Raw genomic sequence first — 25218 nt, forward strand, 5'->3', positions numbered from 1 at the left:
ATCTGTCAGAGTTGCACTGGCAGCAGCATTTTGGTATTTGAGGATGGATACTTCACACAAAAGAAGCCATTAATACAGTACAGGAATTTGTCTGCCATTAAAATTTGTTCATTGGAGATGACTTACTACTTGATGGCTTCAAACTGGCATGAACATCTACTTACTTTAAACCAAGACTGCCACAGACCTTTTAAACATAATAGTTATTTTTTCCTGTTCTGCTGTTTCCATAAGGTATTACTGCATACCTGGAAAATGGCGGAACTCTGCCTTTCTTTATGAAGTACATTTAGACTCCCCGTTGAAAAGTGACATAAAGGGGGTAAAAAAAATTCAACCCAGGCAAGTGCTTCAGATATCACTTTAAAATTATTTTTAGGAGAGCTTAAGTGGGTGTGAGAATTGAAATGAATTTGAAGAGAGAGGCAGCATCAGGAGAGGCAATGCAACTTTTCTAAGCAGTCCTCTGAGGATGCTTCTACCACTGTCTGGTGCCACAGTTCCAGAGGACAAAACCTTCCCATGCCACAGCAAGCTTTCAACTGAAAGTGCCATTGCTCTTTCTTTAGCATTCTACTACCATTCTGATACCCTTCACTTGTGGACTGGAGATGGGACTTTGAACAGTGAAGAGTACTCTGCAAACCTTTCTTCACTGAGACAGTAATTAGCCACCAGGACAGGCATCCTAGGGAAGTCATCACGGCCAGAAATCACAGACTGTCTGGACAATGCTCTCAGTCATGTGGTTTAGCTTTAGTAGTCCTGGGGGAGCAGGGAGTTGGACTCTGTGATCCTTATGGGCCACTTCCAATTTGAGATATTCTGTGATTCTAACCCATAATGTGACAATCACAGAGCAGTCCATAGCCCAGTTTAAACCTCCCACTTGCCCATTCCACCACATTACAGATGGCTGAACCAATGACAAATTGGTAATTCTTTGTTTTGAATGAGGTCTCAAGTATTTCAGGGGCAATCCTGAACAGAATACAGCATGGTCAAAAGTGGATTAATTGGTCCAGTAGCTAATTTTAGTATCTGTTAGCATCTGAAGCATGACTCTTCTGGTCACACATGAGCTCTCTAAAGCCATGAAGATTTTATTGGGGGACAAGGCTGGTTAGTTGCAGTTGACAAGAGCTGGCCAAGAAGGTGTGAGCTCAAACAAAACCACTGAACAACCCTGCCCTAGTCTCTAGTTTTATCCAGGATCCAAAGCCTTCCATCAGACTGACAGCCAGCTGTGAGACTTGGCAGGTGCTCCTGCCTGCACTACAGCGACTGCCCAGGAATAGGAAATGTGACTGCAGAATAACAAGAACTGGACACCATGTACTTCCCATAATTCAGGACAACCCACACTCAACAGCAAGCTGGTAGTGCAGCTGTTAGGTGGGCAGGATGCACAAAGGCACTGATGAACACAGGCTAGAAGGTCTCAGGCTGCTACGGAACAGAAGTGCAGGGTGCTGGGCTGGGAAGGAGATCCACTTCCCTATTTCAGGGCTACCTAACAATCCCAAGTCCTCTAAAAAATCCTGCCATTGGATTAACTTTGATCTTTGTGTCACTCTGAGAGCTTGAAACCAACTTAAAAAACAAGACCACTGCCTGCTGAATCTTATGGGAGGATCTCTAAAATCTGCATTCAGTCCAATGCCCCTGTGCCAGAGCCCAGAGCACTGCTGCTCTGGATACCTGAGAGGGGAGTGAACAAGCGGAGCAGGCAGGGCCAGCATTTGCTCTATTCAGCACCCCTGCAGCAGAGCAATTCATTCATTTCTCATCCTTCTCTCAGTTGTTTTTGCTTATGGATATTTTCCAAATATTCCATTCTCTATTTGTAATGCATGCTGTGCTGCATTGTTTGGGATACATAGCTAACAGCAAGGAACTGAGAGGTTCCAAAAAGGATTGGGTCCGTATGGTTCACTTCTCCCTGCACCTCATTGGCCCCTGCACCATGCACAGGCCTTGCTCATTCAGCCATTTGCTCCATCTGCTGGACTAATGTCTGCAGAGTTATGCTGGAAACAGAACCTGTCTGCTCCTGAAAGCTGCAGACAGCTGGAATGGGAAGGGTGACGGTGACACTCCCAGCTTGAGATTAGGCAGTGGATGAATACTGTAAAGTCAGAGTGTCAAACCCCTTCTTGAGCAAGCTGAGATTCAGTGGGATGACCATGCATGTGATTCTGTAAAGGAAGCTGCCCCACGTGGGAGCAGGAGGATTAGAAAGCATGTACAAGACAGAAGCGAGGTATTTCCTCCAGATGATCCCACTGCAGTGGGTGCAGACACAGCCTCCTTTTCCTCTGTGCTCTCTATGCATTAACCTTCTTATTAACCTAGACACCTCACTGGAACCTGGGGATTGTCCAGACCTGCTGAGTCCAACCACACTGCCACAGCTGTGTGCACAGTGTGTGCACAGGATGGTTGGAAACCATCATACACCTTTTACAGCTGCATGCCTGCACGGGAGGAGTGACCCCTCTGAGAAGCACCAGAGGCTGTCACCTCCATGCAGACAAAGCAAGGTCCACACATAAATTGTGTTTCCAGCACATGCTCTGCATGCAGGGAACCCCCTTCAGTGAGTTCCCTGCACCAGGACTGCCCTCTGAGTTCTGAGCTCCAGAGGTGCGGAATGAAACTGGCTGGTAAGGAGACAAATCAAATTATACACTTACAGACATACCCCTCCAGAAGAAAGACAGAAGGCAAGGGATAGCACAGCTCAACAGCAGCTTTGGAAAAACACTAACAACCCCACTGTGTTTTGGTGGTGGCATTGCTGCCCACAGCAGCCTCAGAGAGCCTGGCATAGCGAAGACAACTAGAGCAGGGCTGGTTTAAACTGGGGACCCAAAGCACCTAAATTGTTCCTTTCTGTTTTCACTCAGAGCTTTACTAAATAAGCAAACCCATGTGGCCAGCGTTTTCAAGTCATTAAAAACGTTAGACCTGTTAAAACATTCCCAGTGCTTCATGACCGCTGACAACATGTAATACCTGGTTTGATGGAATATAATTTTTAGTATTTTTCGTTCACCCAAACTTTTGTTAAATACAACCCATTTCCTGCAGTGTTCCACAACACATTTCAGTGCCTGTATACTTCTGAGGCCTTCATCCCCAACACGTGAAGCTGGTTCAAGCCAATACTTCCACTAAAAACAGTCCTCCCCTCTTTCTGCTCCTGCTGTCCTTTCCTTTTCTCTCCCCCTGCTGTCCTTTCCTTTTCAGTGGCATAAACACCACAGTGGCCACAGGCAAAACAACTCTCCACATCCCCAAACTGTCCATTTTTTTAGCTGTTTCTATTCCAGGTCTACACACAGCACTTTTGCAAGCAGAAAGAAGTGCCTGCAAGCAGCCAAAGCAAGGAGTAAGACCTGCTGGTCACTTTGTAATAGCTTAAAATATCTGTTAAGTTATAGTCTGAGGTCCTAGCAGCCGGCACAGTTCCCAGGTATCTTTCCTTCCCCATCCCCATCCCCTGTGGCACCTGTGGGACACAAAGGCACTGCAGCTTGTAGATCAGCTTTCTGTTCTCTTGGCATCAGCACACTCCTTTTCAGCAGGGAGTTTGCAAGAAGCAAAAGTTTTGCACAGACTAAGCACCAGTACCCTGCTAAAAGAGGGCACTTCTCATGCCCCTCAGCAGTGGCTGTCAGCATCCAACTATGGTGCTGGCACAGCCTGATCCAGCCTCACTGGAGGCCACATGACTGCTGTAATCCACCTCATAGAAGGCTCAGGTCTCTTGTTTCTGCGCCCACTTTCCACCCAGCAGCAGTGGCCAGTTGCTGCCGATAGGTAAGGGTTTATAAAAGCTTTATAAAGCCTTACCTATCAATAACAGCCAGCCTGCCCTGTCACAGGCCAGCAGAAATGGCAGGCTGGAGCAGGGGAAGACCTGGCACTACCACCTCAAAAAACTCACAGAATGGAAACTTCATACCACAGGTCCCAGCTGGAACCAGCAACCTTTTTTAGCTTTCTAATAAGTTTCCACTGGAGCCTTTGGCTTTTACTGAATGTGTTCTGATAGCCCCAAGATCTCTCTTTCAGGACTTCTCCACTCTCTGATCATCCTGGAGATTATAAACTGCACCCATGGCATTCAGAAATATTATGCCTTGGAGCCCTATCTCCAGTGTCCCCCAATCAGATGTGCAGAGGCTCCTGCCCTACTCCATCAGCCACAGGAATGTGACAGCCCCCCAAACCAGTATGACTGAAAGGGAGATGGGATGTTTCCATTTCACACTTTGCTATTGCCAGGGGGGTCACAGCACTGGGGGAAGGGGACAGCAGAGCTACGTACACACACACTCCTCCAGCGAGCACAGGGAAGTCTCCCTCGGCGATCCAGCGCAACCTGGTTTTGCCGGCGAGGAGCTGAGGCACTCTCGGAAGCGCTCGCGGATTCCGTCCCCACAGGAGACGCTGCACGGGCTCCAGGGCTGCCACCGGCTCCACGTTTCTACAAACACACAAGCTCACAGCAATGAGGAACGTGTCTGCCTCCTTACCTTTAATGACACAGTCCTTTGTCTTCTTTTTGAGAAAAACAGCAATAAATAACCAAACAATGCAAACAGCAAGACCAAAATAGCAAGCGGCATCCAGGGATGGGCCAAAGCTTCACTTGTTGTTTTCCTTTTTTCACCCCAGTGTCAGCCTGCAACACAGTGGTCAGTCAAGTGGCAGGCAGGTTCTGCCTGGAACAACAGCAAAAGGAAATGAATCCACAGATCTTTGAAGTGGGCTGGTAATTTATATATTCATCCAATTCTTGCCTGACAAACAGTGCATTTACAGCAGGATAATTTGATTGAAGTACAGTTACTGCTGATTTACATGACTATGACAGGATGATAAGCCTACAAGGCCTAATGAAATGACAACATTGGTTCACTCTTTTATTTTATTTCCAGCACATAAGTGTATTATTGAATCATTCATCTGGCAACTTACAGGTCTCTATTGTTTTATTGCTTATGATTAGGCAGTTAACTCATGGATGGAATTTTGCATGGATGGAATTTTGCATTTATTTATTTTAACTGGAGGCAGATGCAGGTTCTAACACTATATTATAATTTTTTAATGTGTAATAAAATCCCTCTTTTTCTTAGACAACATCCTCATCCAGCGATCTCCACATTCAAACTTTACAGTGAGAACCCAGAGAAGTAAAGATGGGACCATTCCTGTCCCTGTGTGACAGCCGTGACACTGAGGCAGGGCCACCACTTTAAATTCCAAACGAATGCATGAGCTCAGGTGCAATCTTAAAAGATAAAACCCCTGGAGATGCTCCTATGGGTCAGCTGACTTTGACAGAAAGAAAAACAATAGACTTCTTAACTTCATTTCACTGCCCCCAGATAAAGTAGAAAAACAGCTAAATAATTTTTTTTAAAGTAAACCAAGTTAAACTCTGCTCTTTTGGATAATTTATGGTGTTGCTACTGCCAACACAAGCTGTGATTTTTAATTTTATTACTGCTGCTAGCATGCCCCGAGCCCTTAACCAAGTTATGATGTCCAAGTACTAGAGAATGTTGCATGACTGAAAATGGCTTTATAATTTTATATTTTATTGGTTGCTGTAATGTTCCTAGTGTGTTATTATTTTTAAATGTCTCTAACAAGAATAAATACAGCTGTGTTTCAATAAGCATTAAATTGTAACTGCTTTGGGCCCTGTCCTACACAGTTTTGTGACCATGTCAGCATTAATGTGATCAGCCTAAGAGGAGCAGTGGAGCTGCCCTCCTGGTGCAGGTCCTCACCTGCACTGCAGGACAACAACAAACCATGTAAAGTTTGCAAAAACACATCAGTTAGCGAGCCAAGGTACTACTGAGGGCAGGAAGAAAAAATGTTCATAATCAATAGTTAATAAAGGGCTCATTGATACCTTCTCAAGAGGACTTCATGGTATCATATATATCATAGGATCTCCCAACAGTTTTTTTCATATGAGGATCATGAAGGACTCCAGCAGTGTCCCCCACCACTGGTAGAGAGGCTAGCTGAAGGACCTACCTCCTTGTAGACCTACAGACTCTTTGTGTGAGCAGCTTGGTGAGTTCCTGTCATAATTTCCAGTGCATGAGCTAACCTGTTTCCCTCTCTCCACATTTCCTGCTCATCTAAACTTCTGTTAATTAAAGTCAGATGCAGAGCCAAGCTCAGAAAGGTTCTGGTTGCCTCCAGTGCTAACACTGGTGATAGTGGAGGGTGCTCAACAGGCTCCACATTGATGCCTGTGGGTTTCAACATACAAGAACATTTAGGATGAGTAATTTCCCAACACTGACGTCAAACCTGACGTGCCCATTGCTCCAGGACACTTTTCACTGACTTGGACTTTGGCTAAAGGTATAGAGTTCCTTAGCAAAAACACTTGGCATCCATAGCTTTGGGGCTAAGAAATGTGCTTCAAACAGCAGGAGAGCAAGAAATGTTCCAGTTCCCATGAAAGATGGGAGATTTAAACTCCTGCATCTTGCTCTGCAATCCCCTGCAATTACCAGAATGTAAAAGAAAATGAAGCACAGTTATTCTCCCCCAAGGAAATGAAATTATTAACCTCCATTTAAGACAAACAGATTGAAAATGCCAGGGGAAAAACCAGAAGGTATGCACTGTAAACTAGCTCTAATAAGCGTGAGGTTTCTTCACACACAATTGAGGAATCAATTATCAATGTGAAGACATCTAACTGATGAGTTATTTTGAAATAGCTGACAGTTGGCAGATCTGCCAACATGAAAGATAAATGCAATTAACTGTGTTAATTATTGCTCTGCATAAATTTCTCCCCTCAGATTTCATTGTTCACAAGATTTTGCACATGCAGCACTGTCCATCAGCACAGTCAGCGAGGGACACTCAGTATCATCATCATCCTTCCAGCCTGACACACACCAAGAGTCTTAAACACTTCAACCAGGCCAGTGGTGTGGGACAAAATCACTAATTACTGACAGGTTCATGAAAGTATCTGTGCTAGCCTAGAGGATTGCAGGATATTTTTGGAAGCTGAGACCAGTTTTTAGGTCCTGAAAACAGCCTATCACCCTTCCATGGAAATGAAGCTTGGGTGCACTGAAATGGTGGCATGTTCCAACAGTTACTAATTTGGACAACGAAAGGAAAAGGATCCCTTTAAAGAAAGAAATCCTGGGAAAATTAGAGTCTTTTCCCCACAAACAGGCATTGTTAAGAAATGGGGAGGCACAGCCTAAAAATAATTTTTTTCCAGAAGCTGAGTCTGTAAGTGAGTCTGTAAAACTTGATTTATTCCAAATGTGTGGAGATGAAGCATTTATTGACACAGAAAAAGTGGATAGGGTAGAAACCAGCCCTAGCACACCCAAATCCCCTGCATATGCCTGTTTCTAAATCAACACCCAACTCAGGTACAGATTCAGGCAACAGAGCTAATTGGTTCTCAGAATTTCCTACCAACGAGCAGGTCTGACTTACACATTCTTATTCGGGAAGCAAAAATTTGACAGAAATTTACACCCCTGCCTGACCTCTAGATGCTCCATTTGCTCCTCTCCTCCCTTACTGACCACTTTCCTCTTCAGAAGGTCTTCCTCCACATTCCTCTTTCCCTTTTCAGGCAACAGCTGCATTTCTTATGCCCTGCCATCATCCCAAAAGCAAAAGTCGGATGAACAAAATTCATTTGTGCTGTAGGCAACTGCAAGAGACTTCAGTGTAAGTCACACCAAAGTTGAAATTAGTCTCCAGAGTGTAACTAGGAACCGGAAAAGAAAGTTAATTAACACCAGAAATATGAAAAAACGCCTTTTTCTATGCTTTAGCATTACTGATTAATATTATCAGGCTTGTTCTGAATGTTTCAAGCAGGATACAGACTAGAACATGGACAACCTTCTAAGGAGAGCAGAAGTCTCACTGCTGGGAGCATTTAAATCTCAGGTGAGCAAAGCACAGGATTAAGCATGGAAAAGCATGAGCCTGCAATGCATCTGCTGCTGGATAGGATGATCTAACAGAGTTTCCTATCTCAGACATCCCAATAATCCAGTCAAACACTGGGGAAAAAATGAGCTGCGTGTTCCTCTGTGAAACAGTGAAGAGCCCATCGAGATGAATGAACTCACATCTCACTGTTAAATTTTTCACTGACTTTGACAGATTCTCCAGTTAGGGTCTACAGAAAACTGCACAAGTGCTGTCTCACAATTAATGGATGTATTCCCCACCTTTAATAGATATAGTCACAGTCTTGGATAGCATAAGTTTTTTGTGACGCTTATTCTGAAGCTGATTGCCTGGGCTCGAAGAGCTGCTGACCTGGCCCACTCAGGGCCACTGGCAGCTTTCCGCTTCCTAATCCATACACAAGTCAGATTCCTGTTCCAAAAGGCTGTACTAAACTTGGCCTGAATGAGGAATAAAGAGCGGGACTGACAAAGCACCAGGAATATAACTCATGTCTGATTTATGGAAAAGACATGTGGTAAAATCATATTTTATCTCATCATCTGTGGTTTGGATGAAGATCATTTGAATGATTTAGGAACTTTGATCATTTACAAAACAATATCTCTGCTTCACAACAATAGAGCATATGCTAAATGAAGTAAGAACTGGCTGAGTGACAGATTGGATATGCAACTGTCAACAGAAAACCATCATTGAGTGAGAATGCATTTGGAGAGATTCCAGAGAGATCAGTATAAGGCTCAGTGCTTCCCTAGTTGACATGAAAATAAATATAAACCATTACTGAGAAAATATGTCCCTCCTGTAATGACACAAGCAGACAGTGCAATTGTATGGAGCAACATAGGGTACTTGCTAAGTTAGGATAATTAAAGGAAAATAGATCCTAAATCAGCAAAGCAAGAAGGAACTGTAGGAAGAAGGAATGAAAATTGCAACAGCAGGATGGCAGACTCCATACTGAAACAGCTCAAGAGGAGTTTACAGGGCAAAAGTAAAGTTTTTTAGGGAAAATTGCAAATGCAATCAGTGGAATGAAAGCAGAGGTAGGGATAGGGAGAGTGCTACTGATCAAGGAGCATCAGTGAGAACGATGTCTGAATGCAGCACACAAATCTGGTACCCCGGCTGTCAAATAATCATGAGTGTTTAAAATAACAGAAAGGGAGCAAAACAGAACCAATAGATTAATCAAATCCTGAAGAAAATGCCTTCCAATTAAAGACTTCATCTTTTCAGTTTGTTAAAAAGAACACTGAGAAAATCTGGTAGAAGTGAGATGACCTGGATGTGCAAATGTCTTTGTGAGGCAAAGACAGTAGGATAGGAAACAGAAATTTTACTCTGCTATCAGAAGGCAGCAGAGTAAAATTCAGTCACCAGAGGATGAAGCTAGATTAACTTTAGTTATGAAAACACACAAAGTTTCCCTTTTCAAAAGAATAAATAAATTAGAGCATAGCATTGAGGGAAATTACCAGATAAGTCTGTTTTGTGGTGTCTTCAGCAGAAGACTGGATAACTCCCTGCAGGGTAAGTGGCAGTCAGATGCAAAGACTAGCTGTGGGGCTCAACACCAGGGTAACTGAATGAAAAATGATGGCCCACATTGCACAGGAGCCCAGACTTGAGATTTATCACCTCTCCTGGCCTTAAACTTCAGCAAGTCCAAAGCAGAAATTAGGAGACTTGAGGAGAGGCACCTGTTCTGCAGCAGTCGCGTGTTTTACACAAACAGCTATTGGGGATCTTTTGTAAGCAGGGCACCTCTCAGTGCCCTGCAGCAAGGGGAGGGGGCTCAGGGAAGCCCCTTCCAAAGGAGCCAGGAGGTTGATGGCCATCACAGGCAGTGCAGGTTTGCTCTGTCTGTCATGGCTTCAGGCTGATGTCCCCCTCCCAGAACACCGTGCTCCTTTCAAATTCTGCCTGCAGGCTTTTAAGTCTCACAGATACAGGCACAAAGTCAGATGTGCTGCAGCCTAATTAATTTCAGGTTGACATTTTATTTACAACTACATGGTGTGGCTTTGCTTTCATCGGCTTTGTAGATGAGATACTCTTCACTTGGCAGCTATTGACCTAACTCTGCTTTTCAAGAGGCATAGCCTGATTCTTTCCAATGTGGTTGTAAGGACGGGGTTGCTGAGGAACCCAGGGAAACAGAGCAGACTGCAGGGCACCATTGCATAATGGAGATCTCATCAATTAAACCATTTAAATATTGGGCACAGTATCATATCTGTACCGTATGCTAGTGATTTATCTGTCAGGGTAATTATCTAAATCATATCAGTGTAACATACCACCCAGGTACAGATGAAAAACTAGAATTCTGTCTTCCTTTTTACTTGTGAATTACCTCTATTAAGAAAATAAATATGCTTTTATTTTTAGATAGACTTTCTTATGCCAAAGGAAGACAGTGAGTGCCAAAAGAAAATGTAGATGGGAAGTTAAGATGAAGAGAACTATGCACTGGATTTGGCATGTGTTGAAAACAGAGGTCATTTTTAGTACAGAGAGTTAATTAAATAGCTAACAGTTTTAGAATTTGTGAAATAGCACAAAATAAGATGCTAGGAATCTCATTAATGTAGGCTGTGTCTGAGAGTGTGTGCTCTGGAGCATGTCCTACACTCCTGGTCTTCTCATGATCCCTCTCAGATACCTGTCCATGAAGCTCAATGGCCATTTTTCGGCTAGAGATCCTGCACTTTCTTTTCAGGGCAACCAAGGTGGGGACGTGAGGAAAATAATGCACATCTTAAACCTTTCAATCCAAACTCTTTGAAGTGTGCAGTTGGAAAAGACTACTTCATTACCTGTAGACACAAGCTGCTTCAAATGAGAATATTTACCTTCCAGGGTGTAGGCAATGCAACCCAACCCAATCCCAATTCCCTTCTGCACATACAGCCCATCCCTCTCTGTGGCTGCCTTCCACAGATGAGTGATGAGAAGGGTATTTGGCTCATCTGCTTCCTCTGCCATGCTACTGTGCTTTGCAGACTGTCAAACCATGGACTGCCACTTCTAACACTATGGCTGTAAAACATACAGTTTTGGCTTCTGCCAACCAACACTCTCTGAGCATGCCTGATCACGGTCCAAAGGATTATATGGACCACCAGCTGTTCCCAGTTGGCAGATTGTACTATTCTAATCTTTCCTATAAGGAAAGGTTTGGCTATATGAACATGGCCCATGATCTGCCAGAAGGCCTCATGGGTCAGAAAATGTACCCCGGTCAGTTCTAAGCAGCAAACACTTCTTTAGAAAACTTGCCAGCTGTCCAAGTGGCACAGCTGTGCTCTTCACTGTACCCAGATCCTGACTCATCTCACCAGAGTTTGTGCATCTAACAGGAAGAGCACTAAACTTCTACACCAAATGGGTAAAGAAGGACACCCATGTGAGGATTCAGCCCCTGTATGTTCAACACTCATGAATCACCTTGCAAGATGCTTCTCAACTAAAAAGCTACACAACTACTTAATGTTGGGCCCCTGGCTTTTACACACTTAAATGCAGGTGAGACTAATCCTACCTTTAGAGTCTCCAGTGGGCCACATCTACCACAGTAGCTTCTTACCTCACTGAGAAGGAAAAGTTTCATTTCCAGCCCAACGAGATAGGTACATCATTCAGAATGCCCTAAGTGGTTCTAGTTGGTACCTAGCATTAACTTAGTGCAGCCTTAAGCTACCACAGTGGCACTTGTTGTCAAATGTCCTTGTGTCCTCTACAGTCTATCCTGTTCCCACCTAAGTATGACATTACAACTATTTTGTCTGATGCAGGAGACCCAAAATCATTATCCATGTTGACTGGAAAGAGAGCTGATTTTTGGCTAAAAGAGAAAAAAAATCAGTACAAACCCATATTCCTTTGGATCAGTATACACTCCTTAACTCTTGCTGGAAAATAGCTTCGATTTGAGAAGTTGAGGAGGTCAAAGCAGTATTTGTTCTTCCCCACATCAAACAAAGTGCAGTTAAATTCTGTCCTGTTGTCTCCAGGCTGAAGGATGTTTTCATACAGCCAAGTTGTTCTTTGACTTGGATGCTTGAGAGCCTCTTTATAAACAACAATTTTTCCACTGATAGACGCACATGGTGGAGAGATTACAAAGACCTGAACCAAAGTTTTGCATGGGTCTTCTGCTGCCACAACTAGTCTGTATCCAAATTTGTGGAGGAGATCTACAGGTCCTATGGAGGCAATGATGGAATGTGTTTCTAATGATTTCAGTAACACAGTGATGTATATTTCTTGACTGACAGGTGGGCAGTCAAACTCTACCCACTGGGACCTAGACAGGGGGATTTCTTTGCTAGTTCTAATGCCCAGAGTCTCATCAGAGCATACTCTTCTGAATTCATAAAGGGTGCTGGTGAATATCACATCCAGTGAAATCACAGTCCTGTTCATGGCACATAACTGCTCATTTGTAAAAAGTCCAACCTGAAGGGAGCTCCCAAGCACCTCTGAACTCCTGTTCAAATCAATGTGAAATACAGGCCATTCCACGTGGAGGGTGGGCATGCTGTTTCTGCTCCACTGAGCAGCACTGCTGTTGTCACTGGGGGAGACCATTCTGAACAAGAAATCACCAGCACTCTTGAAATGGAAGCACTCAAACACCACCGTCCCCTGGGACTGATTTGCAGGAAGCTGTTTTCTTGCAATTATCTCACTGGTGCTGGCATCCAATAAAAGGATGGACACATGCTCTGCTGTCACATTACCACCACTGTAGTACTGATATTCCACAGACACTGTGTCATTGCTGAAAGCTACATGATCCGGGTGCTCCAACAGGAGATACTCCACTTCGCCGAGAACTGAAAGGAAAAGTTCCACAACAGTATTAAGAAACAGACAAGTAATTGTTCCTATGGAAGAAAATAAATATTTTAAAAATGGATATTAAAAGCGGTTCTCAGTCTTTTTCAAGTGAACCAAATGACAAAAAAAGAAAAGGTCCTAGCAATAGCAGCTGGAGCTCAACAGCTCTGTTCTGTGCAGGGATGTGATTTGGAGCAGCTCAAAATCCACTGCAGTAACACATTCAGGAAGGCAAAAACCAGTATTATAAAGCGGACCACAAACCACCCAAAAGATTAACAGAAACCTTAATTTATCAGAACAGATTCTCAAACTTTTCAACTTCTTTGACTTACAGATTTTGAAACTCCACAGAGGCCAGCTGTTTTTCAGCTTCAGCCATAATTTAGCAAAAAAAGACAGTGGTTTCTTATACAGACAGATGAAAAATGTCCCCCAAGTTAAATAGAATAGAAAGTCTGCATGATGCTTTTTGAAGCCTTTTCTCTTGCTCTGTCTTATGAATCTTTCATTTTGCTCATTTGCATTGCAGACACTTGAGTGAAAGAGCTGAAAATAACAGTGATGGTGACTGCAGCACTTTTCCTGTCTCAGATGTGGTGCAACATGTCTAAATGACATCATTCCATTATAAATGGTGCAGTCTTTTCAAATTCACTTCTTGCATGACCATGTTTGTGCAAGTCGCCAAATTATCCTGAGACATGCTGTAACTAGTGATGATATCTAAAGCAATAAATTGGAAAATCACATTTCCGTTCTTAGCTCAGCTACCTTCTCTGCATTGCCTGAACCTTAAGGATTTCAGACACAGAAAGGTTATCTGAAAAAATGGAAACTGCATATATCTATTCCAGATAAAGTATGTGCTGTGAGACATCTTTATTAAATTAATTGTCTGGGGAAAGGCTTCTGACTCTTAGATGGAAGGTGCCACGGAAGTGTAAAACTTCAGTTAAAGCAATCCTTTCATAAGTAGTATCAACTAACAATACTTTGACTTGTTAAATCTGTTACACATGTCTTAAGATTACCTCAAAGAAAGCTTTGCTGGGAAAACACTGCAACTGCCAAGGCAAGCACTTAGCAGTCAGGAGTAGCAGGACTCATCTCACATAATATTAGACGCCTACTACTCTAAGCTTCAATTTGAGTTAGTCACCTTGGATTCACTTTCTTCTCAGCAGGAAAGATTTTCAGGAAGAAATTCATCTGACTGGGTATAGACATTTACATCTGGGCGGGGTGCAGTGTGCACCAGAAAAAAAGAGCCTATTACTTGCCACCAGCTATAACATGTCCTTTAAATAACAGCTCCAACCACATACATACATACATAAAGTCTGAGTAAAGGTGGCACGCACAGCCTTACACATACAAATCGTACATATACTCTTACATGTATTTGTACTATAACTCCAGCCTTTCATTTGCATTTCCACAAGACACTGCTTCATTTGGCAGATGGACAGTGCTCATTATCAGAGGGTTCTTTTGTTCTCAGTCTTCTGTTGGTGGTCCTATGTATTATTGACTGCACACCATCCAAAATCCATCCGGATAACACAGAATTATTCATTTCCCCCATGGACCCTTCTATTGTGCCCTTATTGTAGTGCATTAGTGCATTAGAAATATTAATGAATTTATCCTTCTAAAATCCCTGAAAAATGAGAGGAGGTCACTATTCTTGTTTAGTGTGTTAGGAACCAAGGCACAGGCATGAAGGTAAAAACTGTCAAGTATCAACTAATTGTGGTGCCCTGTGAAAGCCAGGACCTGATTTTAAGTAAAATGGTCCTTCAGACATCCAAAGCAGGATCCCGTTCATCGCAGCTGTGGGGAGCACATGGCACTGCAGCAAACCTGATCTCAACTTGGACACCCAGAGAGTAAGAGACAGACATGTAAAAAGTGTCTCTGAACTGACCAGCAACATATTGTCCTTGCTCTTCATGTTTTGGCTCTGTCACGTGTGCCTGCCCATATTTTACAGTCCTGTTTCTACCACCATCCACTTTCAGTATCTCTTGGGTACTAGCCTAACTCCATTATTGTTACCACAGTTCTTCAAACTCCTGCACTCATCTCTTTACCTTATAGCTCTTTTATCTTCTGCTGCTCCTTGGGCCTGTGATTAACTCCAGCACATTCCCACATTCCTTGCTCATTCCATAAGGGAGCACAGGAAAATCAACTCTTGTGTCCAATAATGTTGGGGAGTTCTTGCCCTGGGCAGGAGCATGCACAGTGCTGTATGAGGCTGGCAAGAGGAGCCAGGGGGAGTTGGAGCACACTTGACCCTTCAGAGAATCTCATCTCTTTTACATCTGCAAGGATTTAGATCTGGACCAGACCTAGATCTTTATAAGGACAGCAGAAAGCATGTCCCAGGCCACTGTGAAAACTCTAACAAAAATGAAGTTCCCACAGATGTGTTAGAGTTTCTCAGTGAAATGGCTGTGAGTTGCTGGGATATTTTTTCTTCGATAGTGGGCAAAATGATGCATTTCTCTACATGGGAATCAGCTAGATTCAATGTAGCTGAAACATTAAAGGAAAAGGAAATCAGACCATGGCAAAAACCCAGCATGAAAAGTTTCAATTTTAAGCTTTAAACTTACAACAAAAACATTCAAGAGATAGTAATAAAAAGCACTGATGTTTCTACCTATTGCTTTATTGTCCTTACTCTCTTGTACAGCTGTCTTGACCTCCTTGCACTGTTTGTCATTTGGAATGGCTGAGACGAGGAGTAACAGCACTCTGTATGTAGGGAGGAAGGACAGGAGGGCAGGGGACTGCTGTGGAGCAGTCCATCAACCCTAAGTGCAGATCACTCAGGAAGTGAGGAAAGTGAGCACTGCTGGAGGATGCAGTTACAGCACTGCAGAGCTCTGGCTGGTGCACCCAAGCTCACAGCATCCTTTCCTTCAGTTTGGTAAATAAGAAATTTGCACTTTTGGACAGCCCACATAGCAGTTTTTCACAATGCTCCAAAAGACACCAGTCAGGAGACAGCTTCCACTGCAAGCTCCTTCAGCTGCCCTCCAGCCTACTACGTGTCCATGACTGCTACATGCCAAAACTTCATCCCAATAGTTTGGACAGCCAGTCACGGGCATCCTTCAATGCACTTGTATCATTTTCATTGTCATTACAATGGTATCCCATTGAAAGAAGTCTGGCTGTGGTACCAACAACCTGCCAGAGGAGTCTTTGTAAAAATTCACACTTTAAAAGATTAAAAGAAAAGTCCTTGATTTCACTGAAGAGCAAGAAGAATTACTTGAGGGTGCTATTCAGATAGTTATTTACTTTTAAGTGTTTTTAAGCCAGCTTGGGTTGCACTGTTGGCTTGTCAGCCTTCGGTTACACAGAGCTAAGTAGAACAAAAACATCAGTAAACTGATAAGAAATGAGAATACAGTTTAGTTGGATGTTAGAGCTTTTTATAGCACTTCAGTAATTTTCCAGAGCATACTGGATCACTTAAAAATAGTCTTGCCTGAAAAGAGAACTATATAAATGAAATAGTTATCTAAAATCGATGTACACAGTAATATTCAAAAATATGTATATGTAGAACTGTTTGGAAGCAATTTTCTGAATTATGGGCTGCCCTTTAACTGAAAATAAGGTGAAAGTTGATGCACCTAAAGTTTGCAGCAGAGATTTAGCTCATTAACTGTACCTCATAATTACTTGCTGTGCCACACTCTATAAAGTTCATGAATAATAGCTTTTACCTCTGAGTCAATCAGTTGTGAATGTCTAGAGGACTGGCTCACCAAGAACCAGTGGATATTGTAATCATCCATCTCACATCTTGGCTCCAGTGAATTTATTACTTACCTTACTGTGTTACACACTCAGTGCAGTGTTTCTACCCAGGCTGGTTAACTGTCTTATTAAAAAAAGGAATTGTACTAAAAGCCATAGACAAGAGTTTTTACTTCTACTAGAACCAAGTTCATCTAAAAGACAGCAATTCTAGGTTCTTTACATCTTTTAGGGATCCTTTGCTCTGCAGCATAGATGGAGTATGCACAGAGAAATGAGTAGCATACCAGTCATTAATTACTATCATTTTTCTCACTTACACAAGGACAGCACACTGCATATGTTTTTGTCCATTTCCCTCTTTCATAAGACATCTTCAGCTGTTTGTCACAAGAACTACCTGCTACAGCTCATTCCATAAGTGGGGATTAACCACTTCTTTTCCCATGTTTTCCACGCTGTACTTATTTCTGCAGTGCACAGCTTAATCCTTCAGCGTGGTTTGACAATGTACTGCAGCTGTCAAAACAATGCTGACTTTTAAACTAGGAATGAAATTTGCTAAAACATATTAATTGCTTAGGAATTAAGAGTCCCATTTTCAGAATTTCTAATTCATTCTGCAATAAGAAAGTAATTTGCAAACCTACTTCCTACTTAGTACATTCTTGGAAAGGATAAGACACCATAGATATGATGCCCCTCAGCTCATAGACATCTTGCAGGTTTCTGACTTGAACTTAGGATGTCTAACTTCCCTTCTTGGCAGCTGATGGTGAGAAGGAGGATTTTTCATTCTACATATCTCAGTTGCAGATGGGTAAGAGCTGCTTTCAATATGTATGGATTTATGCATGGACTAATCAAACAAGACTGACTGTCTCTGACTTCCTGTTTAATTTTATGTGACTAAGATTGAATGAGTATGAACCTCATCCTTTGACTTCTTATACAATCAGAGTAAAGAACACCTCTGTTGTACTCAAAAGGTCTCTGGCTGGCAGATGGGGGGCTCAGATGGGGGCTCACTGAGCCACAGGAGCTTGGCTATACTGTAGATGCTTACATATGATCCAACCACGCAGGTTCCTTTCCCAGTAATGGAGAGAAACAGGTAGTTCTGTACATATTTCCACCCATCCCACTATGGATACCTAAACCAGACCTATTTTCCATGATGTTCATTAAATATTATTAAATATAAGTCTTACAAGAGAGCAGAGTTCCAGTTACTGCTTCTAGCACAGCCCATCCCTTGATGCTCATGGAAATTTGTTAATTTGTCTTATTCATTTCCCTGAGCAAATTTATACCAGGAAAGAATCCTGACACTGATCTAAAGGGACAGTTTATGCAAGTTGCATTTAACTATTGCATAAGATCTACACTAAACTCTGTGCCCATCAGTGGTGGCTTCCACAGCATTTCGTTTCCACAGATCACCTGGAAACACCACCATTCAAAACCACCTTGTGAAAGCACATCACAGCTTTCCCTTGACAGCTCTAATACTCACCGTAGTCACAGAGCACTACTAACAATAGATTTGAAAAATCTTTCAACATATGTTTCATTCTGACCAGTGAGATCCTGGGTCCTTTTACTCCTCATGTCCTTTTTCAGCTCCAAAGTGCCAGTACGTTTTCCAAGAACACCTAAAAGTTAAAAAAATTACAGCTGTGTCAACTTTGCTTCATAAATTATGAGAAGAAAGACATATCATTAATAAGTAAAAAAATATTAATTGACTATTAATTAATATTTCTCTCATTTACTTAACAACTACTAACACTGTATCAATGCATCGGAATAAGGACAGCTACAATTCACTGTACAATAATTTTCTATCCTGAAATACAGCTCCTGAGCCAGAACAACAAAGACAGATAACAACAGCTTTATCTTTGCACTGCAGGAACTGCTGCTATGGATATCTTATATTATGACCAAGGCTCACAATAGCAAAATAATGAGTATTTTTTACAAAATATAACTCTGAGCTCAGGACATACTGATATTGGAGATTTATTGCTGGTGCACAATTCATATTGTTTGTCAGCTACTTTCAAGTATGAAAGCAGCTCAGCAACAAACTGATTGGTCATCCAACCAACTTTTTGGTCATTGAACTCCCTCTGTAATTCAGGTCTAGTAATACACTCAGTGATCTTACTAGATTTATAAGAGATCTAATCTGCCTTTTATGTCACTCCAACTGATCAGATGAAAAAGGTGCCAACTTCCACTTTTTCCTCCATAATGTTTTAAGTTTACAATCACTTGAGCCTCTGCTAAGCCAATAGAAATAGACTTCTTTTGGCAAGCTTCCCAGTTTTATGTCCATGTGGTTTAAACTAGTCCTTACGAGTCTCATAACAATTAGATAAAAGAGGTTGGAAGCACAATGATAGCAGCAAAACCAAACAGTTTCCTTCAGAAATGTAAGTAGGAGGGATTCTAAAAAGAGAAATTCTACTTAGAGGCCATTTCAAAAGATAAGAGTTGCTCTCCTGCATTTCACTGAGCACCTGTAGGTCAGTGTCACTGTGCTCACCTTCACACAAACCTGCAAGAAAGGTCTTGAATAGGTTTACAACTTAATTTATGAGAGAAATTTGGCACTGGAGCAGAGAGAAGTTAGGAATGAGCAAAACTGTGGAGGATAATGGTAAAACATAGGAACCAAATATCATGTATGTTTCACAAATAAGGTATTTCAGCAATTACACTGCTCGGCTTCTTGAGCTAAGATGCAGCAGACGTGTTACTTGAAAGCTTTTTGAACTGCTCTCTGCGCCAAGTGGCTGGAGAGAATAATTTCTAAGAAGACTAGCAGCACAGCCTTGCTCAGTAAAAGCCCATTACAATAATAGCTGCACATATCTGAAAGTAATAATCATCATCTGGCCCAGGAACTTGACAGGGCTCCAGAAAACATTAGATAGGGACAGTGATACCGCCACCACCCTCAATTTCACTTGATACGCTGTAAATTACAGGAAGACAAACCTTGTGCCTCAGGAGAGGGGCGGCTGCTGACGGAGCGCGGCGCGGAGCCAGCCTGCCCCAGGGACAGCCGCTCCGAGCTCCGCCCGCTGCCGGCGGCAGGCGCAGCATCACAGCACGAACATCGTTCCTTGCCGGTGTCCTTACTGATCACTAATCAGTTAGTCGGAACAAGGAATCAAAGTAGTCCAAAGAAGAAAAAGCAGGCTTTGTTTAAAAAAAATAATTGTGATAGATGTCTTTGAGTTAACTGCTCAAAGAAAACTCGAAGATATGTGGCATTGCTGTAAACTGCCCTGAAATAAAGTGAGGGAAAATTGCTTTGTGGGCCACCACCATGATTGTGCTGGATGACTTTAACTGGTCCTTTCCATTCCTAGCTTTCCTAGCTGCAGATTCTTCAAATGGCTTTTACAAATACTTCTTTCAGAAAGTCACACATTGACAGATGAAATTCAAATAATCCTAATCTCAGTCTAATGAGCGACACACTGCACAGAGGAAATTAAGCTATGGAAAGGAGAATAAATGCTCAGGAAAAAAAAAAAAAAAGGAAAAAGCCTGTGCAGGAGAGCACTCTTGAGGTAGCTGCCTTACATCTTAATTTGCACATCAGCCCAACCAAGCAAAAAGCAGCATGGTTCATGAGACAGCATGCCAGCAGGAGGCACAGGGACCAGACCTGACTTCTGTTCCTATTCCTGCCACTGCCAGACATAATGTCAGCAAACTGCAGCATTAATCTGCTCCCCTCCTTTCCACCCCATCTTTCACACTCTGTATTTATAGTAAAGACTTTTCAGGACAGAGACTCTTTCTAACCAAGCCGGAGATGGAGCCCAGTGCCAGAGCCCCTGGGTGTTTCGGTAACACCAATCATTTGTCACACCAAAACCTCCTTCCCTCTCACCCTTCCTCCTGTGTTATCTTGGCTCTCTTGGGAAAGATTGTGGTGTGCAGCATGGGTAACACCCAGGCTAGAACGGGAGTGTTTGAAACTGTACCAAAACTAACTTCCAATTAGTGAGATCAGGCACCTCTGGAAGCCTAGCCCAGGGCTACTTCAGCCTCTGCACGCCTCTGCAGCGCTGGATTGCAGCAGGAGCCCTCCCACCTCACACACACACAGCTACTTCAGGCTACAGCTGCAGTACAGCCCTACCTTGGAACAAAGCTCCAGTTAAAGTGCTCCACGAAGCCTCCCTGAGCTTTTGCACCTTTGCTAGCTCAATTCCAATAGCACCTCTAAAAGCAATGCTGGCCCATTTCTGGTGTAGTAGTGCTGCCGCACTCCTCTCTTTCTGCGCAGGTTTGCTCTCTCCCCTCCTTCACTTTTCTTCCTTTTGCCTCATCTCAGTTTTGGAAAGGCCTTACACTGACCTCTAAGTTCAGTTCAGAATTTTTCCCTTACCTCGTTATCTTCTCTAAGCCAATATCTTTCTAGATTTCTCCTCATTTTTAGGTCTTCTTCCAAATCCTTCATATATTTGCCCCCTGCTCAAATATTTTTCCTCTTTTCACACTCCTATAAAATTGGTTTTTGAAGCAGACAGTACATTTAAATGGTTTCTACTCTATTCAGATCTTCTACCTCAAGTTTATTAACTTAATGAGATGAAAAATGATGGAACGGAGAAGGCTATCAGACTTCAAATAATTGGCTTTTTTAATTTATTGCTCTCGTGGACAAGCATGAACTGAGGCTCTATTGTGCAAAATGCAGCAGAAACACAGCAACATAAAAAGATGCTTTCTTCTTCCAAGAGACAGTGTAATGGGCTGATTGGAAGTGGAAGACTTCCTCTCCAAAGGGAATTTGAAATGACAGATGAGGAGGGCAGAAGCCATAAAGCGCTTTGGAAGCAAAGACCAAGAGGCTTGTGTGCCACGCAAATGACACAGGAAAACTTTGAGTCCCTGCTCTGCAGCAGATTTCCTGTGCTATCTTGGTCACATCTCTTACTTTTCCTGTGGCACAGCCCTCCACTGGAGACTGTGTCTCACTATCTGGTATGGGGGCTACAAGAATAAATCCTCATCAGCTGTGTGGTTTGCAGGCACACAGTGTCACTGACCAGGTAAGAGCCAGACATGAAATCTGAAATTGCACTTGCAATATCTTTTGCAAATAATTACCAGAATAGGCTATAATACTGCCTATTAGAATCATATGTATTAATCTACTTTAAAAATGTCCCTATTTCCCTACATTGTTAAAACCATAAAATATATTTGGATCGTTTTGGTTTTACAAAAAAAAAAACCACCCCTAAAATAAACCAAACAAATAAAAAACTCCAAGCCAACTGGATTTATGACTCCTGGTATTTTTGCAGCAGTATCCAAGGCTGCAGCACAGACATGACATTTCAGACACCAGCCACCTCTTCTGAGAGCTGTCACCTGCTGATTTGGCAGTAACCACCTTCGCCAACTGCAATAGCACAGCATTCAGTGCCTGCTCCCCCTTCATTAGGGAGATGACAAGCAAATAAGCCTTGTAGTTAAGAAAAGGCCATCAGGAATTAATCAGACACTCCATGACCAAGCATGGAGTTTAATGAGAACACAAATCCATGGCACTCAAAACCTCTGTGCTCTGGAGCCTCAGTCATGCAGAGAAGTGCCACTGATGGATCCCATATTTCACCTACCCACAAATACCCTCAGTCCCCTTCCTCTGCAAATCCCCACCAAGATCTGAGCCCTCCCCTGCCCTAGCTCACATCCTCCTTCAGTGACAGGGCTGCTCTTGCTCATCTCTCCTCTGAGCACAGCCCTGTTCTCTCCTTGTCCCACCAGCCCCACAGCTGCACGAGAAGATGGACCCAGCCATGGCACAGAAAGCCCCCTGACTTAGGGTACACAGGAGAGCAAGGTGGGACAAGGGCCTGGGGAAGGAGTGGGTGTGTGGGGGGGGCAGTATGATGTCAGGCTGAGGAATGATCCTCTTGGAACCAACCTGCCCCAGGCAGCAGCACCTACCCAGGCACTCTGATGGACCCAGCAACCAGTCATGGTCTGGGTACTTTTTGAAATTAAGGAGAAAAAAATATATATTTTTTTTTTAGCTGTTCACTATTAAACATTTTCCAGTTGTATTTGCAGCCCAAAATCTGCACAGTTCTGGCTACGTATGAGAGGTTGACGGCAAAATAAGCTACAGACAGAAAAGCCTGAAAGTCCCTAAATCCTCCCTACATTTCACAAGCAGCACTAACAGCAAAAAGAAATGTGTATCTGCAACATTTCCTCAAATGGATTTCTTCATATTTTATCTGTATATTGGAAAAGAGATTAATTATTTTCAACCATCATATGCTTATTGCAATGGGATTAGGCAGCTATTGAAGTGTTACCACCTGCTGGGAATTTCAGAACCTTCCATATAATCTCTTCACTTTGACAGTAAAGAGAGAACACCTCAACTATTCATCACATTTTATCAAAATCTAATCACTGCTGACCAGCCAGAGTGGTCAGGGCCAAAAATATGCCAGTTCTTGGAAGATATTTAGTTTAGCCAGGAAAGTGTCTATGTGATGTCTGCCACAGCAGGGGGCTGGAGCTGACATCCTCAAAGGCATCTTTCATTCTTATTTACACATCCAACAATTTTACATTGTTATCAGATAATGACTTTATTAAAATTATGCATCTAAATTCACTAGGCTGAAACTGACAGCACCAGATCCTCCTTGTGCAAGAAAAAAACCCAATTAGCTGGTAGAGCCTATTTTCATTAATATTTGGGGTCAGATCTCACAAAATCCTGAGATTTCTCAGCTCTCTTTTTGATATTAACATAGCAATTCAAGAGCAGACTGGCCAGCAACATCTGTCCTTTGAAACCGAAGGGCTTACAATAAACAGCATACAGGGATGATATTTACTTTGGAAAATGTACAATGAAAACAAGTTTACTAAGCATAAGGAGATCTGGGAAGATGTTCGAGCAATAATAAATAAAGAATGCAAAGAATTATATACATTTGATGAGAGCTCATGGCATAAGGGAAGGAATGCAGCCATCCATTCTTTCCTTTCCCCTTCAAAGTTGTTTTATTTTTTAATAAATATATATATATACTGTCCACTATTACTGGAATTCCCCTTTCGGTGGAGTTTATAATGAAGGTCCTCGTATGGAGAACATACACGGCACAGCTGATACAATCCGAAGTTTGTTAGAGAAGCAGGTCTAAAATACCGTGAAGTATCAGTATTAAAAAGAATTGCGAAGCTTTCTCCTACGCTTTACCCTGGGTTTGCCGTGCACTCACACGGCTTCGACCGGTCTAGCGACTGATATAAAGTAGAAATCACCAAACATATTCAAAACCACTAAAATTATTCCTACCTATTGCGGACTTGGGCGAGGAACCCGGGCAGGCGCTCCCCGTGCCGATGCTCCCGGCACTCCGAGAGCGCTGCAGCGCCGGGCTCCGGGCGGGACGGGCGCTGTCTCCGGGGCAGAGGCGACCACAGAGGATACGGGGCGGTGGCAAGCCCCGGGACCTGCCGGCGCACGGGTGTTTTAAAACACCTCCAGGACGGCGCGTCACGGCGATCACGGCGCGATCCCGCGGCACCTTCGCTCCGACCGACGGCTCTCCCCGCCCGTGCCCGCCGGCTCCGCGCCGACAGCCACCCCCGGCCGGCTCCGAGCCCGGGGCGGCCCGGGCTCCGCACCTCCCCACGCCTCGGCACCCAGCGACCCGCCCGCGCCCCGGCACCCCCGGGCTCGGCTCCCGCCCCGCGCTCACCTCCACGCCGCAGGGCAGCGGCCGGCGGGTCGGGGATAGAGCGCGGTCCTTCCCGCGGAGGAGACGCTGCCGGGGGGCGGGCGGGCGCTCACTGCCCGCCGGCGGCAGCGGCGGCAGGAGGGTTAAATGGCGGCTGCGGGCGGCTGTCAGCGGGCGCGGGGCGGCGGCGGCGGGCGCCGAGCGAGGGCAGCCCGCGCCCCTGGCGGCGAGGCGCTCCCGGCCCAGCCCGGCCCAGCCCGGCCCTGCCCCGCCGCGGCCGCGCCGCCCTCACACGCCCGCCCGCCCGCGGGGCTGGGGCGGCCTTGTGGGAGAGGAGACCCGTGAGGGGCGCGCCCGGCCCGTGTGCGCCCCCGGGCTGGGCCGGCCCCGGTGAGGGCGCTGGGGCAGCTCCGCAGCTCCCCGCTGTCCGTGCGGTTTGTGTGGCAGCCCTGCGAGCAGCGACCGAGGTCACTCGGTCTGTTCAACCTGGAGGAGACTGAGGAGAGAGCTCATCGCAGTTACGGCTTACTCAGGGTGGGGTGCAGAGGAGCAGACACTGATCTCTTCTCTGTGGTGACCAGTGATGCGACCCCTGGGAATGGCCTGAGGTTGTGGCAGGGGAGGTTTAGGTAGGATGTCAGGAAAAAGTTCTTCGTCCAGAGGGTGGTTGGGCACTGGAACAACTCCCCAGGGAAGTGGCGACAGCACCAGCCCGACAGAGCTCAGGAGCGTTCGGACAATGCTGTCGGGCACATGGTGTGACTCTTGGGGATGGCCATGTGTAGGGCCAGGTGCTGGACTCGATCCTTGTGGACCATTGTGGATTTTC

General features: G+C 44.1%; 1 protein-coding gene across 2 annotated transcripts in view; it reads right to left on the reverse strand.

The window, feature by feature from the left end:
- THSD1 (thrombospondin type 1 domain containing 1) overlaps nucleotides 1–24602 on the reverse strand; it is a 30076-nt gene extending 5474 nt beyond the window's left edge. Inside the window, exons 1-5 of one of the 2 annotated variants that reach the window (XM_058823106.1) lie at nucleotides 24411–24513; nucleotides 24005–24162; nucleotides 18155–18293; nucleotides 11886–12851; nucleotides 4337–4495 (exon numbers count right to left, since the gene is read on the reverse strand). In XM_058823106.1, coding sequence (XP_058679089.1) covers nucleotides 4337–4495; nucleotides 11886–12851; nucleotides 18155–18212 — 1183 coding nt within the window. In that variant the 5' untranslated portion in view covers nucleotides 18213–18293; nucleotides 24005–24162; nucleotides 24411–24513. Of the gene's footprint in view, nucleotides 1–4336; nucleotides 4496–11885; nucleotides 12852–18154; nucleotides 18294–24004; nucleotides 24163–24410 lie in introns of both variants that reach the window. The other variant, XM_058823099.1, reaches the window with a different exon arrangement.
- Between the last annotated feature and the right edge of the window lie 616 nt (nucleotides 24603–25218).

This window comes from Ammospiza caudacuta, chromosome 2 (genome assembly GCF_027887145.1).
Source record: "Ammospiza caudacuta isolate bAmmCau1 chromosome 2, bAmmCau1.pri, whole genome shotgun sequence".
Taxonomy (NCBI): Eukaryota; Metazoa; Chordata; class Aves; order Passeriformes; family Passerellidae; genus Ammospiza; species Ammospiza caudacuta.